The sequence below is a fragment of the Hypanus sabinus genome, chromosome 12 (assembly GCF_030144855.1).
Source record: "Hypanus sabinus isolate sHypSab1 chromosome 12, sHypSab1.hap1, whole genome shotgun sequence".
Lineage (NCBI taxonomy): Eukaryota > Metazoa > Chordata > Chondrichthyes > Myliobatiformes > Dasyatidae > Hypanus > Hypanus sabinus.
Window position 1 is genome coordinate 94,681 of NC_082717.1, and position 17,371 is coordinate 112,051.

The window sequence follows — 17,371 nt, forward strand, 5'->3', positions numbered from 1 at the left end:
CATTGTGTCTGCCTTGGCTCAGGCGATTGCAAAGATTGCCTTTCCTTAACCCACCCTTCTTGATGCTGAGTATGAAGTGAACTATCCTTCAAACTGCAGGTGTTTGCGCCCAACCGACTGAGGGGTCAACAGCTCCTTCATCCTCACCTTCAACATTGCCTGAAAGATAAATCTAAGAGTATCATCATCTCCATCCAGAGCATCCCATTGACAATGTACCTATGGACCTCAGCTTCCAAAGAACAGTCACTATCTACAAGTGGATTCATATGCTGCCAAAGTAAACTATCTGGAGCAGTCTGGATTTGATAGACTGATGGACTGGCTCTGTCCCTGGCATGATATGGCTCTGCACATCTCGGAGATGTAACAGGCCCCAGCTGATGTACTGAGATCATAACCTTCTGTCCTCTTTGCAACTCACGAGGTTTCATTCGCATGTCAGAATCAGCTTTACACTGCTGTACTTTCTCTCCCACATTATGGTCTGCAATTTAATGGACTTCCTTAGTAGTGTTGATTAATTGGTGTAGCCATTTGTCCTTTACAATACCACCAGCTGCCTGGGGCTTGTACTGTGGACTGGTCAGTCACAGCTTCACCGCTGGCTCGTACAGTGAAATGCTGCGTTTCCCTGTGCTCACCCGGATGGCACGGTTTCCAGCACTCTTGTCTCTCTAAGAGAAGAGAAAGTAAATTCACTGGCTTACAACTGGACAATGACGCAACTATTTTCACTGACAGCCACAGATTTACACAGCACAAGAACCCATCCACACCTTCTTCAATCTCATGTCTATGTGTGTCACCACTTCTAGGGATGCCTCTATTTGCACCCTTCCGCCCCTCTGTTCTGCCACTCTCACTGGACCCTGTCATTCACTCTGTATTTTCTGCTCTGATTTAACTTCCCAAAATCAATTACGTTTTGCTTGCCGTAGTTAAGTTCCACCTGCCGTTCCTTAGCTCACTTTCCCAGTTGGTTTCCATCCCATTGCAATCACAGACAACCCTCACTTTCACCACACACCAATTTTGGTGTCATCCATAACCTCACTAATTGTCCGACCTACATTCTCCTCCAAATCATTCACAATTGTGACCAACACCAGTTTACTGCAAGATGACAGAATAAGTGACAGTAGAGCTCAACTCAAACAAAGAAGACAAGCAAAACAAAAAGCAGGAAAGTGGTGGTGGAGGAGAGCTTGCGTGTCTGCTGCACAGGTGGAAACAAGACAGCTCTGATTTGCCTAGTAGGCTTTACATCATTAAGATAAGATGATTGGGGCCAAGGACCTTGAAATCTTTGGAAAGATTTTGTGTGTGTTATTTGGATTTCCAGCATCTGCAGATTTTCACTTGTTTGTGACCGGGTAATTCTGTTTATTGCGGACAGAGCAAATGTACTTGACAAACTGGATTCCTGACCTGCATTGGGTCTCTCTGATATAACCATATAACAATCACAGCACGTAAACAGGCCATCTCGGCCCTCCTAGTCCGTGCCGAACTCTTAATCTCACCTAGTCCCACCTACCCGCACTCAGCCCATAACCTTCCACTCCTTTCCTGTCCATATACCTATCTAATTTTACCTTAAATGACACAACTGAACTGGCCTCTACTACTTCTACAGGATGCTAGTAGATGTAGAGGATGTAGAGGAGGCTGCACTGGGAGCATCAGATACTGTACATCAACCTGAGAGATTTGCAGGTGCAGTGTTGCCTCACCTGGAAGGATTGTTTGTGATCCAGAAAGGAGCTGAGGGAGGAGGTAAATGGGAGTGTGTAGACCTTTTCTTGCTAGCAAGGTATGTTCCAGGAGGGAGATTAGTGGGACGGGTGTAAAGATAGGAAGGGAGGAAGTGGTTTAGTCAAGATAACTACGCAAATCGGGAGGTTATATTAAAAAAATCAGCTAGTATGAATGTGTTTTGTGAAACCTGCCACATGTCACAATGTCCTTCTCGGGTCAGCTGTCACCTGAATGTGTCAGAGTGGACAGAGGAGGGTTTACAGGGATGCCGAGTGGAAGGCCTCTCTCCAGTGTGAACTCGCTGATGTTCTTTCAGTTGAAACGACCGAGTGAATTCCTTCCCACAGTCTGAGCATTTGAAAGGTTTCTCCCCAGTGTGAATTCGCTGATGTTCCTTCTGCTGAGAAGACCGAGTGAATCCCTTCCCACATTCAGAACAGGTGAATGGCTTCTCCCCAGTGTGAACTCGCTGATGCACTTTCCAGTCAGAGAACCGAATGAATTCCTTCCCACAGATTGAGCAGGTGAATGGTTTCTCCCCAGTGTGAACTAACTGGTGTGTGAGTAGATGAGATGATCGAGTGAATCTCTTCCCACACTCAGAGCAGCTAAATAGCTTCTCCCCGGTATGAAGTCGCTGATGCACTTTCAAGTCAGATGACCGTGCAAATTGTTTTCTACAATCTGAGCAGGTGAATGGTTTCTCCCCAGTATGAACTCGCTGATGTATTTTTAAGTCAGATGACCGTGTGAATTCCTTCCCACAGTCTGAGCATGTGTACGGCTTCTCCCCAGTGTGGATTCGCTGATGAACTTTCAAGTTATATGACCGCGTGAATTCCTTATCACAATCTGAGCAGGTGAATGGTTTCTTCCCAGTGTGAACTCGCTGATGTACCTTCAGTTGAAATGACCGAGCGAATCCATTCCCACACTCAGAACAGATGAACGGCCTCGTCCCAGTGTGCAGTTGCTGATGTTCCTGCAGTTGAGATGACCGAGTGAATCTCTTCCCACATTCAGAGCATGTGAAAGGCCACTGCCCAGTGTGAACTACCCGGTGTGTCAGTAGGTGAGATGGCTGAGTGAATTCCTTACCACAGTCTGAGCAGGTGAATGGCCTCTCCCCGGTGTGAATTTGGTAGTGCTTCACAAGGGTGGATGACTGAGTGAATCCCTTCCCACATTCAGAGCAGCAGTATGGCCACTCCCCAGTGTGAACAAACTGGTGAGTCAGTAGGTGATTTGACCGAATGAATCCCTTTCCACAGTCTGAGCAGGTGAATGGCCTCTCCCCAGTGTGAACTTGCTGGTGTCTCTGTAGTGTTGAAAAGTGAGTGAATCCCTTCCCACAGTCTGAGCAGATAAATGGCATCTTCTCAGTGTGAGCTCACTGGCGTTCATTCAGTTGAGATGATTGCGTGAACCCTGTCCCACATTCAGCACACCTGTAAAAATAATTGCAAAAGAGATCAGTGGATGAAGGACAATATTTCAGGTGAGATTTTAGTCTGTTCTGAGAACATAAGAAGCAGGAGTAGGCCATCTGGCCCATCAAGCCTGTTCCATTCCCTAATGTGAGGGTCATTTAATAAGATAATGGCTGATCTGGCCATGGACTCATTTCCACCTACCTGCCTTTTCCCCATAACCCTCAATTTCTCTGCTATGCAAAAATTTATCCAACCTTGTCTCAAATACATTTACTGAGGCTGCCTCCACTGCATCACTGGGCAGAGAAATCCACAGATTCACCACTCTCTGGGAAAAACAGTTGCTCCTCATCTCCATCCCACACCCCCCAAATCTTGAGGCAATGTCCTCTAGATCTAGTCTCACCTACCAGTGAAAACAACTTTCCTGCCTCTATCTTATCTATCCCTTTCATAATTTTACTTATCTATGTAAGATCTTCTTTCAGTGTGATCTCTGTCATCCCAATGTTACCCAGTTCAACTCAAGTTGAGATATACCCCACGCTACTGTGGGAAGTGAAGGAGAAGATGGCTGAGCCTCTGGCAACGACCTTTGTATTATCAATCAGGACAGCAGAAGAACCAAAGGATTGGAAGACGTTGTTCTCTTGTTCAAGAAAGGGAATTTTTTAAAAAAGAGGCTAGACTGCGCAGGCGCGTGAGGTAGCACGCTAAAGGTTTGAAAAAAAGACTGCCATGTACAGAGGCCATCATCAGAGTGGACTGAGGCAGAGTGGGATGGTTTTGGCTCAATAGGCTTCGGTGAGAACAGGCAGAAGCGAGGTTTGAATGGGGCATGACTGTGCAAGCACATGAAAGTCGGCCTCTTGAGATCAGCGGTGGAATTTAAAAAGCGAGCAGAGGCTGAGGACGAGCTTCACTCCAAGTGAGGTAAGGCTGGGTAAGCTCCTTTAATTAATCTCATTAGCTTAGGAGTAGGTAATGGAGGCAGCAGTTAGGGCAGTTGAGTGCTCCGTTTGCAGTATGTGGGAGGTTAGGGTGAGCACAATTCTCCCCAGTTACTACACCTACAAAAGGTGCATCCAGCTGCAGCCCCTGACAAACCATGTTAGGGAGCTGGAGCTGGATGAACTTTGGATCATTCAGGAGGCAGAGGCAGAAATAAACAGGAATTTACAGGGAGATGGTCACCCCTAAGAGTCAGGAGACAGGTAACTGGGTGACTGTCAGGAGAGGGAAGGGGAATAGACAGAATGAGCAGAGCACCCCTGTGGCCATTCCCATCAATAATAAGTATACCGTTTTGGATACTGTTGGTGGGGACGACCTACCGGGGAAAAGTTGCAGTGGTTGCGTCTCTGGCACCAAATCTGGACCCTCAGCTCAGAAGTGAAGGAGGGAAAAGAGGAGAGCAGTAATGATAGGGGATTCGATAGTTAGGGGGACAGACAGGAGGTTCTGTGGAAGAGATCGAGTACTCCGGATGGTTCGTTGCCTCCCGGGTGTCAGGGTCTGCGATAACTCGGATCAAGCTCTCTCTTTTGGAAGAGGACAGCGAGGCTTGAGAGGAAGTGCGGCGGCGGCCATTTTTCAAATTGTCCAATTGTTTCTCAGATCGGAGTTCTGAGAGGTGGGACTGCGCAGGCGCGTGAAGGAGGCCCGGGAAGGAGGGAAGATATATAAAGAACGCCACCTTAAGAAGCGGGCAGCTTCGTTTGCGGGCAGCGGAGTGAGCCGGGCGCAGAGTGTAGGGCTTGGGAGTGAGCCGGGCGCAGAGTGTAGGGCTTGGGAGTGAGCCGGGCGCAGAGTGTAGGGCTTGGGAGTGAGCCGGGCGCAGAGTGTAGGGCTTGGGAGTGAGCCGGGCGCAGAGTGTAGGGCTTGGGAGTGAGCCGGGCGCAGAGTGTAGGGCTTGGGAGTGAGCCGGGCGCAGAGTGTAGGGCTTGGGAGTGAGCCGGGCGCAGAGTGTAGGGCTTGGGAGTGAGCCGGGCGCAGAGTGTAGGGCTTGGGAGTGAGCCGGGCGCAGAGTGTAGGGCTTGGGCTCAGAGGGCTTAGGCGGAAGAGGGCACAGTAGGCTTATCTTTTAGTTCTTGTATTTTCAGTTATTTGGGAGGTATGAGTGTGAGGGCAGCTTGTTGTTCTCGGTGTCGGATGTGGGAGATCCTGAGGTCTCCGAGCCTCCCGGACGTCCACATCTGCGCCAGGTGCACCAAACTGCAGCTCCTGAGGGACCGAGTTAGGGAACTGGAGCTGCAGCTCGATGACCTTCGCCTGGTCAGGGAGAGTGAGGAGGTGATAGAGAGGAGTTACAGGCAGGTGGTCACTCCGGGACCACGGGAGGCAGATAGGTGGGTTACAGTCAGGAAGGGGAAGAGGCAGGTACTAGAGAGTACCCCAGTGGCTGTACCCCTTGAAAATAAGTACTCATGTTTGAGTACTGTTGGGGGGGACAGCCTACCTGGTGGGAGTGACAGCCTACCTGGTGGGAGTGACAGTGGCCGAGCCTCCGGCACAGAGGACGGCCCTGTAGCTCAGAAGGGTAGGGTTAGAAGAAAGAGGTCCATAGTAATAGGGGACTCAATAGTCAGGGGCTCAGACAGGCGTTTCAGTGGAGGTGACTGGGAGTCCCGATGGTAATTTGCCTCCCTGGTGCCAGGGTTCGGGACGTTTCTGATCACGTCCAAGATATCCTGAAGTGGGAGGGTGAAGAGCCAGAGGTCGTGGTACATGTAGGTACCAATGACATAGGAAGGAAAGGGGAAGAGGTCCTGAAACGAGAGTATAGGGAGTTAGGAAGGCAGTTAAGAAGAAGGACCGCAAAGGTAGTAATCTCGGGATTACTGCCTGTGCCACGCGACAGTGAGAGTAGGAATAGGATGAGGTGGAGGATGAATGCGTGGCTGTGGGATTGGAGCAGGGGGCAGGGATTCAAGTTTCTGGATCATTGGGACCTCTTCTGGGGCAGGAGTGACCTGTTCAAGAAGGACGGGTTACACTTGAATCGTGGGGGGACCAATATCCTAGCGGGGAGGTTTGCTAGGGCTACAGGGCGGACTTTAAACTAGTAAGATGGGGGGGCGGGAGACTATTTGAGACTATGGGAGAGGAGGTTAGTTCACCAGTGGAGCAAGTAAATAGACAGTGTGTGAGGGAGGAAAGGCAGGTGATGGAGAAGGGATGAGCTCAGCCCGAAGATGTAGGGGAGAAGAAAGAAAAGGATAATAAATTTGAATGCATTGTTAGGGATGGAAAGAGAGGAGGAGATGGAGAGTATCTTAAATGTATCTATTTTAATGCTAGGAGCATTGTAAGAAAGGTGGATGAGCTTAAAGCGTGGATTGATACCTGGAATTATGATGTTGTAGCTATTAGTGAAACATGGTTGCAGGAAGGGTGTGATTGGCAACTAAATATTCCTGGATTTAGTTGCTTCAGGTGTGATAGAGTAGGAGGGGCCAGAGGAGGAGGTGTTGCATTGCTTGTCCGAGAAAATCTTATGGCGGTGCTTTGGAAGGATAGATTAGAGAGCTCCTCTAGGGAGGCCATTTGGGTGGAATTGAAGAATGGGAAAGGTGCAGTAACACTGATAGGAGTGTATTATAGGCCACCTAATGGGGCGCGTGAGTTGGAAGAGCAAATGTGTAAGGAGATAGCAGATATTTGTAGTAAACACAAGGTGGTGATTGTGGGAGATTTTAATTTTCCACACGTAGACTGGGAAGCTCATTCTGTAAAAGGGCTGGATGGTTTAGAGTTTGTGAAATGTGTGCAGGATAGTTTTTTGCAACAATACATAGAAGTACTGACTAGAGACGGGGCAGTGTTGGATCTCCTGTTAGGGAATGCGATAGGTCAGCTGACAGATGTATGTGTTGGGGAGCACTTCGGGTCCAGTGATCACAATAGCATTAGCTTCAATATAATTATGGAGAAGGACAGGACTGGACCTAGAGTTGAGATTTTTGATTGGAGAAAGGCTAACTTTGAGGGGATGCGAAGGGATTTAGAGAGAGTGGATTGGGTCAAGTTGTTTTATGGGAAGGATGTAATAGAGAAATGGAGGTCATTTAAGGGTGAAATTATGAGGGTACAGAATCTTTATGTTCCTGTTAGGGTGAAAGGAAAGGTTAAAGGTTTGAGAGCACCATGGTTTTCAAGGGATATTAGAAATTTGGTTCAGAAAAAGAGGGATGTCTACAATAGATATAGGCAGCATGGAGTAAAGGAATTGCTCGAGGAATATAAAGAATGTAAAAGGAATCTTAAGAAAGAGATTAGAAAAGCTAAAAGAAGATACGAGGTTGGTTTGGCAAATAAGGTGAAAGTAAATCCAAAAGGTTTCTACAGTTATATTAAAAGCAAGAGGATAGTGAGGGATAAAATTGGCCCCTTAGGGAATCAGAGTGGTCAGCTATGTGTGGAACCGAAGGAGATGGGAGAGATTTTGAATGATTTCTTCTCTTCGGTATTCACTAAGGAGAAGGATATTGAATTGTCTAAGGTGTGGGAAACAAGTAAGGAAGTTATGGAACCTATGACAATTAAAGAGGTGGAGGTACTGGCGCTTTTAAGAAATTTAAAAGTGGATAAATCTCCGGGTCCTGACAGGATATTCCCCAGGACCTTGAGGGAAGTATGTGTAGAAATAGCAGGAGCTCTGACGGAGATCTTTAATATGTCATTAGAAACGGGGATTGTGCCGGAGGATTGGCGTATTGCTCATGTGGTTCCATTGTTTAAAAAGGGTTCTAGAAGGAAGCCTAGCAATTATAGACCTGTCAGTTTGACATCAGTGGTGGGTAAATTAATGGAAAGTATTCTTAGAGATAGTATTTATAATTATCTGGATAGACGGGATCTGATTAGAAGTAGCCAGCATGGATTTGTGCGTGGAAGGTCATGTTTGACAAACCTTATTGAATTTTTTGAAGAAGTTACGAGGAATGTTGACGAGGGTAAGGCAGTGGATGTAGTCTATATGGACTTCAGCAAAGCCTTTGACAAAGTTCCACATGGAAGGTTAGTTAAGAAGGTTCAGTCGTTAGGTATTAATGCTGGAGTAATAAAATGGATTCAACAGTGGCTAGATGGGAGATGCCAGAGAGTAGTGGTGGATAATTGTTTATCGGGATGGAGGCCGGTGACTAGCGGGGTGCCTCAGGGATCTGTTTTGGGCCCAATGTTGTTTGTAATATACATAAATGATCTGGACGATGGGGTGGTAAATTGGATTAGTAAGTATGCCGATGATACTAAGGTAGGAGGTGTTGTGGATAATGAGGTGGATTTTCAAAGCTTGCAGGGAGATTTATGCCGGTTAGAAGAATGGGCTGAACGTTGGCAGATGGAGTTTAATGCTGAGAAGTGTGAGGTTCTACATTTTGGCAGGAATAATCCAAATAGAACATACAGAGTAAATGGTAGGGCATTGAGGAATGCAGAGGAACAGAGAGATCTAGGAATAACTGTGCATAGTTCCCTGAAAGTGGAGTCTCATGTAGATAGGGTGGTGAAGAGGGCTTTTGGAATGCTGGCCTTTATAAATCAAAGCATTGAGTACAGAAGTTGGGATGTAATGCTAAAGTTGTACAAGGCATTGGTAAGGCCAAATTTGGAATATTGTGTGCAGTTCTGGTCACCGAATTATAGGAAAGATATCAATAAATTAGAGAGAGTGCAGAGACGATTTACTAGGATGTTACCTGGGTTTCAACAATTAAGTTACAGAGAAAGGTTTAACAAGTTAGGTCTCTATTCATTGGAGCGTAGAAGGTTGAGGGGGGATTTGATCGAGGTATTTAAAATTTTGAGAGGGATAGATAGAGTTGACGTGAACAGGCTGTTTCCGTTGAGAGTAGGGGAGATTCAAACTAGAGGACATGATTTGAGAGTTAGGGGGCAGAAGTTTAAGGGAAACACGAGGGGGTATTTCTTTACTCAAAGAGTGATAGCTGTGTGGAATGAGCTTCCTGTAGAAGTAGTAGAGGCCAGCTCAGTTGTGTCATTTAAGGTAAAATTGGATAGGTATATGGACAGGAAAGGAGTGGAGGGTTATGGGCTGAGTGCGGGTAGGTGGGACTAGGTGAGATTAAGGGTTCGGCACGGACTAGGAGGGCCAAGATGGCCTGTTTCCGTGCTGTGATTGTTATATGGTTATAAGTTCTCAGTATTCTCAAGAGGGAGGGTGAGCAGCCGGATGTCGTGGTCCATGTAGGGACTACGTGGGTATGAAGAGTGAGGAGGTCCTGAAAGGTGAGTTTAGGCAGTTAGGCACCAAGTTAAAGGACAGGACATCCAGGATAGCAATCTCAGGATTGCTACCAGTGCCACGTGCAGGTGGGTTTAGAAATAGTAAGAAAGCGCAGATCAACACGTGGCTGAAGACATAGTGCAGGAGGGAGGGCTTCAGATTTATAGATAATTCGGCAGTTTTCCAAGGAAGATGGGACCTGTTCCAGCAGGACGGTTCACATCTGAATTGGAAGGGGACAAATATTCTTGCAGGTAGGTTTGCTAGAAGGCTCCAGTGGATTTAAACTAGATATGAGAGGGTGATGGGAACCAGAGTGTAGGAACAGATGTATGGGAGAAGGAAGAAAAAGAAGATAGTAAAGTTGTTTGCACCGTTAGAGATAAACAGAGAGGAAGAGGTGGAGAATTTCTTAAATGCATTTATTTTAATGCTAGGAGCATTGTAAGAAAGGTGGATGAGCTTAGAGCATGGATTAATACCTGGAAATACGATGTTGTAGCTAATAGTGAAACATGGTTGCAGAAGGGGTGTGATTGGTAACTAAATATTCCTGGATTTCGTTGCTTCCAGCGTGATAGAATCGGAGGGACAAAAGGAGGAGGTGTTGCATTGCTTGTCAGAGAAAATATTACAGCAGTGCTCTGGCAGGATAGATTAGAGGGCTTATCTAGGGAGGCTACTTGGATGGAATTGAGGAATGGGAAAGGTATAGTAACACACTTATACAAGGTGTATTATAGACCACCTAATGGGGAGCAAGAATTGGAGGAGCAAATTTGTAAGGAGATAGCAGATATTTGTAGTAAGCTCAGGGTTGTGATTGTGGGAGATTTTAATTTCCCACACAAAGACTGGGAAGCCCATACTGTAAAAGGGCTGGATTGTTTGGAGTTTGTAAAATGTGCAGGATAGTTTTTTTGCAGCAATACATAGAGGTACCAACTAGAGAAGGGGCAGTGTTGGATCACCTGCTAGGGAATAAGATAAGTCAGGTGTCAGAGGTATGTGTTGGAGAGCACTTTGGGTCCAGTGATCACAGTGCCATTAGTTTCAATATAATTATGGAGAAGGATAGCACTGGACCCAGGTTGAGATTTTTGATTGCAGAAAGGCTAACTTTGAGAAGATGCGAAAAGATTTAGAAGGAGTGGTTTGGGACAATTTGTTTTATGGGGAGGATGTAATAGAGAAATGGAGGTCATTTAAAGGAGAAATTTTGAGGGTACAGAATCTTTATGTTCCTGTTAGGTTGAAAGGAAAGGTTAAAAGTTTGAGACAGCCATGGTTTTCAAGGGATATTGGAAACTTGGTTTGGAAAAAGAGAGAGATCTACAATAAATATAGGCAGCATTGTGTAAATGAGGTGCTCGAGAAATATAAAGAATAGAACCATAGAACACTACAGCACAGTACTGGCCCTTCAGTACTGGCCCATGTTGTGCCAACCCATATAATCCTTAAAAAGTACTAAACCCACACTACCTTATAACCCTCAATTTTTCTTTCATTCATGTCCCTGTCCAAGAGGCTCTTAGATACCCCTAATGTTTTAGCCTCCACCACTGTCCATGGCAAGTCATTCCAGGCACTCACAACCCTCTGTGTAAAAAACTTACCCCTGATGTCTCCCCAAAACTTCCCTCCCTTAATTTTGTACATATGCCCTCTGGTATTTGCTACTGGTGCCTTGGGAAACAGGTACTGACTATCCACCCTATCTATGCCTCTCATAATCTTGTAGACCTCTATCAAGTCCCCTCTCATTCTTCTACGCTCCAAAGAGAAAAGTCCCAGCTCTGCTAACCTTGCTTCATATGACTTGTTCTCCAAACCAGGCAACATCCTGGTAAATCTCCTCTGCACCCTCTCCATAGCTTCCACATCCTTCCTATAGTGAGGTGCCCAGAATTGAACATAATACTCTAAGTGCAGCCTCGCCAGAGATTTGTAGAGTTGCAACATGAAAATGTAAAAAAGAATCTTCAGAAAGAAATTAGAAAAGCTAAAAGAAGATATGAGGTTGCTTTGGTAAGTAAGGTGAAAGTAAATCCAAAGCATTTCTACAGCTATATTAATAGCAAAAGGATAGTGAGAATCAGAGTGGACAACTATGTGTGGAGCCAAAAGAGATGGGGGAGATTTCGAACAATTTCCTTTCTTCGAGGGGTATTCATTAAGGAGAAGGATATTGAATTGTGTAAGGTAAGGGAAACAAGTAGGGAAGTTATAGAAACTATGACAATTAAAGAGGAGGAAGTGCTGGTGCTTTTAAGGAATATAAAATTGGATAAATCTCCGGGTCCTGTAGGATATTGCCTAGGACCTTGAGGGAAGTTAGTGTAGAAATAGCAGGGGCTCTGACAGAAATATTTCAAATGTCATTAGAAATGGGGATGGCGCCAGAGGTTTGGCGTATTGCTCATATTGTTTAAAAAGGGTTCTAAGAGTAAACCTAGCAATTATAGGCCTGTAAGTTTGACGTCAGTGGTGGGTAAATTAATGGAAGGTATTCTTAAAGATGGTATATATAATTATCTGGATAGAGAGGGTCTGATTAGGAACAGTCAACATGGATTTGTGCATGGAAGATCATATTTGACAAATCTTATTGAATTTTTTTAAGAGGTTACTAGGAAAGTTGACGAGGGTAAAGCAGCGGATGTTGTCTATATAGACTTCAGTAAGGCTTTTGACAAGGTTCCGCACAGAAGGTTAGTGAGGAAGGTTCGATCTTTAGGTGTTAATATTGAAGTAGTAAAATGGATTCAACAGTGGCTGGATGGGAGATGCCAGAGAGTAGTGGTAGATAACTGTTTGTCAGGTTAGAGGCCGGTGACTAGTGGTGTGCCTCAGGGATCTGTACTGGGTCTAATGTTGTTTATCACATACATTAATGATCTGGATGATGGGGTGGTAAATTGGATTAGTAAGTATGCAGATGATACTAAGATAGGTGGCGTTGTGGATAATGAAGTAGATTTTCAAAGCTTGCAGAGAGAATTAGGCCAGTTAGAAGAGTGGACTGAAAAATGGCAGATGGAGTTTAATGCTGATAAGTGTGAGGTGCTACATTTTGGTAGGAATAACCAAAATAGGACATACTTGGTAAATGGTAGGGATTGAAGAATGCAGTAGAACAGAGTGATCTAGGAATAATGGTGCATAGTTCCGTGACAGTGGAATCTCATGTGGATAGGGTGGTGAAGAAAGCTTTCGGTAATCAGAGCATTGAGTATAGGAGTTGGGATGTAATGTTAAAATTGTACAAGGCATTGGCAAGGCCGAATTTAGAGTATTATGTACAGTTCTAGTCACCGAATTATAGGAAAGATGTCAACAAAATAGAGAGAGTACAGAAGAGATTTACTAGAATGTTACCTGGGTTTCAGCACCTAAGTTACAGAGAAAGGTTGAACGAGTTAGGTCTTTATTCTTTGGAGCGTAGAAGGTTGAGTGGGGACTTGATAGAGATATTTAAAATTATGAGGCGGATAGATGGAGTTGATGCGGATCGGCTTTTTCCATTGAGAGTAGGGCAGATTCAAACAAGAGGACACGAGTTGAGAGTTAGGGGGCAAAAGTTTAGGGGTAACACAAGGGTGAACTTCTTTACTCAGAGAGTGGTAGTTGTGTGGAACGAGCTTCCAGTAGAAGTGGTAGAGGCAGGTACGATATTGTCATTTAAAGTAAAATTGGATAAGTATATGGACAGGAAAGGAATGGAAGGTTATCGGCTGAGTGCAGGTCGGTGGGACTAGATGAGAGTAAGAGTCCGGTATGGACTAGAAGGGCCGAGATGGTCTGTTTCCATACTGTAATTGAAAAATGTTTTTTTTTTAGACGTAACTCAGGAAATTATAGACCAGCGAACTTTGCTTCAGTGGTGGACAAGTTGTTGGAGAAGATCCTGAGAGGCAGCACTTTTGAACATTTGGGGAGATATAATTTGAATAGGGGTAGTCAGCATGGCTTTGTCAAGAGCAGGTCACGCTTCACGACCCTGATTGAATTCTTTGAGGATGTAACAAACCACACTGATGAATGTACAGCATTGGATGTCGAGTACATGGCTTTCAGTCCGACTTCTGACAAGGTTCCTCATGTGAGGGTCATTCAGAAAATAATGAGGCAAGGATCCAAGGAGATCTTGCTTTGTGGACCCAGAATTGGCTCGTCCACGGAAAGCAAAGTGTGGTTGTAGATGGTCGTATTCTTCATGGAGGACGGTGACCAATAGTGTTCCATAGGGATCTGTTCTGGAACCCCTCTACTTTTTAATTTTTAGAAATAACCTTGATAAGGAAGTAGAATGGTGGGGAAGTAAGTCTGCTGATGACAAGTTGGGTTGTTGTGGATAGTCAGGATGGTTGTCAGAGGTTACTGTGCCACATTGATAGGATGCAAATCTGGGCAGAGAGGAGCCAGATGGAGCTCACCAGTGTTTCATTTTGTAGGTTCAATTTGAAGACAGAGTACAATATTAATATTGGGACTCGTGGCAGTGTGGATGATCAGCTAGATCTTGAGGTCTGTGTCAAAGGCACACGCAAAGCTGCTGTGCAGGTTAACAGTGTTGTTAAAAAAAGACTTCATCAACCATGAGTCTGAGATCAAAAGCTGTCAGGTAACTTTACAATTATATAAGGTCTTAGTTAGACCCTACTTTTGGTACTTTTGGTGTTCAATTCAATTCCGGTCACCTCACTACAGGAAGGATGAGGATTCCAGAGAAAGCCTGCAGAGTAGATTTACAAGGATGTTGCTTGGATTGGAGCCTTGTGAGAATTGGTTGAGTCAACGTTGGAGTGACAGAAGATGATAGGTGACCTGATAGGAGGTGAATATGATGATGAGGGCCAGAAGCTTTTACCCAAGACTGAAATGGTTTTAAGGTACTTGGAAGTAGGTACAAGGGGGATGTCAGAGGTAACTTTTTCACACAGAGAGTGGTAGGTGTTTGGAATGCATTGTGAAGGTGGGAGAGGTAGGTACAATAGGGTATTTTAAGAGACTCTCAAATAGATACATGGAGCTTGGAAAAGTAGGGAAATTCTAGGCAGTTTCTCAATTCATGGTCAGCACAACATTCTGGGCCGAAGGGCGTGTAATGTACTGTAGATTTCTATGTTTCTATATGAACACCTCATTGTCTAACAAGGCAAGGATCTGGTATCCAGAGTGACCATCAAATTCTCTGTGTTCCTGTCTGCATGAGAATGGGTTGTTTCTGCCTTCGATCAACCTGTAACTTGGCTTAGTTTGTCTTGTCCTTTGGTATTATTTCAAGTTCTGTTCATGTTCCACAACACTACAAAGAACACTTTTTACTACATGTATGATGCTGGAGATTTTCTAATTCCCTTGATAACCTCTCCCAGCTGACTGACAGTGATGAACCCATTGATGGCAATGGCAATGACATGATTGGGAGGGTAGTAGTTATTTTCATTAGAGTGTGGCACTTTTGTGATGTGAAAGCCATAAGTCACTTGGTATCGAGGACAAAGCTGTTTAATATCGTTATTTATCTGGAGAGAACTAAAGCTGACGAAAGGATTTTTTTTGTCATACAGCACTAATTGAAACTTTTACTGACTAGAAGGTAAATTCTTCATCTAGGATTAACTGGGAAATATACTTTTGTTTCGAGTTACTAATCCTCGGATTTACATGGCTGGAACTCGGCAGTGTTTGGGAGATACATTCGCTCCCATTTCCTCAGACTGTACGGGGACCACGCCGGTAGTGTCACCCGTGGCTGCCTCTTTACCCAGAAGGCGCCACGAAAGAGAAACCTGTCTGTCAGCCACCGAACCATCTAGCGATGCGCATGCGCTGCAGAAATGGCGGCGGCTCCAGCGCTCAACAGCCGAAAGCCCCGCGGGGCTCGGGTACAGATCGTGGGGCTGAGAAAGAGGGAACGGACCGGGGCTGTCCTGGGTACAGGATCAGTGCGGCAGGAGCTCACAGTAATAGCCCTTGAATCGTGTTTCAGACACCGAAGATTAAAGCCCGCCCGGAGACCCCCTCCTACCTGCGGCCGAACCTTATGAGCTTCTCGTCTACAATGCGCATGCGCGATATTTGGGATTGCCGCAGACCTCCGCGCATGCGTATTCGATCAACCAGGAGAAAAGCTGCCGATGCGGAAATCCAGAGATACAGATAGAAAATGCTGGAGGAAAGTCGGGTGGGGGGGGGGGGGGGGGCAGGCAGCAACTATGGAGAGGGGAGAGCAGTCGCCGTTTCAGATCAAGATCTTTTTTCAGGACTGCAAATTAAATGCAGCATCTCCAAGTTTGCGGATGACACGAAGCTGGGCGGCGGTGTTAGCAGTGAGGAGGGTGCTAAGAGGATGCAGAGTGACGTGGATAGGTTAGGTGAGTGGGCAAATTCATGGCAGATGCAATTTAATGTGGATAAATGTGAGGTTATCCACTTTGTGGCAAGAACAGGAAAACAGATTATTATCTGAACGGTGGCCGATTAGGGAGGTGCAACGCGACCTGAGCGTCATTGTACACCAGTCATTGAAAGTGGGCATGCAGGTACAGCAGGTGGTGAAAAAGGCAAATGGTATGTTGGCATTCATAGCAAGAGGATTCGAGTGCAAGAACAGGGAGGTTCTACTGCAGTTGTACAAGGCCTTGGTGAGACCACACCTGGAGTATTGTGTGCAGTTTTGGTCCCTTAATCTGAGGAAAGATATTCTTGCCATAGAGGGAGTACAAAGAAGGTTCACCAGATTGATTCCTGGGATGGCAGGACTTCCATATGAAGAAAGACTGGATCGACTAGGCTTATACTCACTGGAATTTAGAAGATTGAAGGGGGATCTTATTGAAACATATTAAATTCTAAAGGGATTGGACAGACTAGATGCAGGAAGATTGTTTCCAATGTTGGGGAAGTCCAGAACGAGAGGTCACAGTTTAGGGATAAAGGGGAAGCCTTTTAGGACCGAGATGAGGAAAAACTTCTTCACACAGAGAGTGATGAATCTGTGGAATTCTCTGTCACAGGAAACAGTTGAGGCCAGTTCATTGGCTATATTTAAGAGTGAGTTAGATATGGCCCTTCTGGTTAAAGGGATCAGGGGGTATGGAGAAAAAACAGGTAGAGGGTTCTGAGTTGGATGATCAGCCATGATCATACTGAATAGCGGTGCAGGCTCAAAGGGCCAAATGGCCTACTCCTGCTTTTATGCGTGATGAACAGACCTGATGGACAATGGGGTAAAGAGTTAATCATCCCCCCCCCGAGAACCACGAACTATTACTGTTATGTTGACCATGAGAAAGAGAGACGAAAAACAGGCAAGAACATCTGCGACAGTTAAGAGAGAGGGGGAAATTGCTGATTAACTGTTTGTGACTTCTTTTTGAATTATTTACTATTTTGCTGCAAGGACAATAGTTTGCTCAATAATATTCCTCAGTGGACTGAAGGAGTGGCCTGATTTGATGGACACAGTCATTCAGGATTGATGGATAGCTGAGTCCCCGTTAGTTGGGATAAAAAGACAGGTCTGGAGAGACACCGTCCAGACACGCCAGTGGACACTGATTGAGTGTTAGAACCCACAAGAAAGGTGGGGGCTTCAAAGACCGAACCAGGAGGTCGGTCATTAAGGCTATCAGTGTAAAAGCAGGGCCGGTGGGGACTTGTGTGTGTGTGTCCACTCATGCCAGAGTGACGAGTCCACCACTGAAGAATGGTCTAGCAGAAGGACAGAGGGGTCATAGCTGAATGGCCACCATAACAACGATGCAATGGAATCAAAAGGCAACAGGAAGGTTTGCTGACTGCAACTGCTTAATCGCTCGCTCTCTCTCTCTCTCTCTCTCTCTCCCTCCAACGATTACAACTCAACAAGCATAACTACCTCAGCACTCATGAACCGAATTGAACTTTATACTTTTCT

At 45.4% G+C, this 17,371-nt stretch overlaps 1 protein-coding gene across 1 annotated transcript in view; it reads right to left on the minus strand.

Moving 5' to 3' along the window:
* The window catches only part of LOC132403303 (zinc finger protein 850-like), a 40,472-nt gene extending 24,936 nt beyond the window's left edge, over positions 1–15,536 (minus strand). Inside the window, exons 1-2 of the mRNA XM_059986756.1 lie at positions 15,482–15,536; positions 1,989–3,209 (exon numbers count right to left, since the gene is read on the minus strand). Of these exons, the coding sequence (XP_059842739.1) occupies positions 1,989–3,136 (1,148 nt within the window). The 5' untranslated portion in view covers positions 3,137–3,209; positions 15,482–15,536. The remainder of the gene's footprint in view (positions 1–1,988; positions 3,210–15,481) is intronic.
* Positions 15,537–17,371: the final 1,835 nt, after the last annotated feature.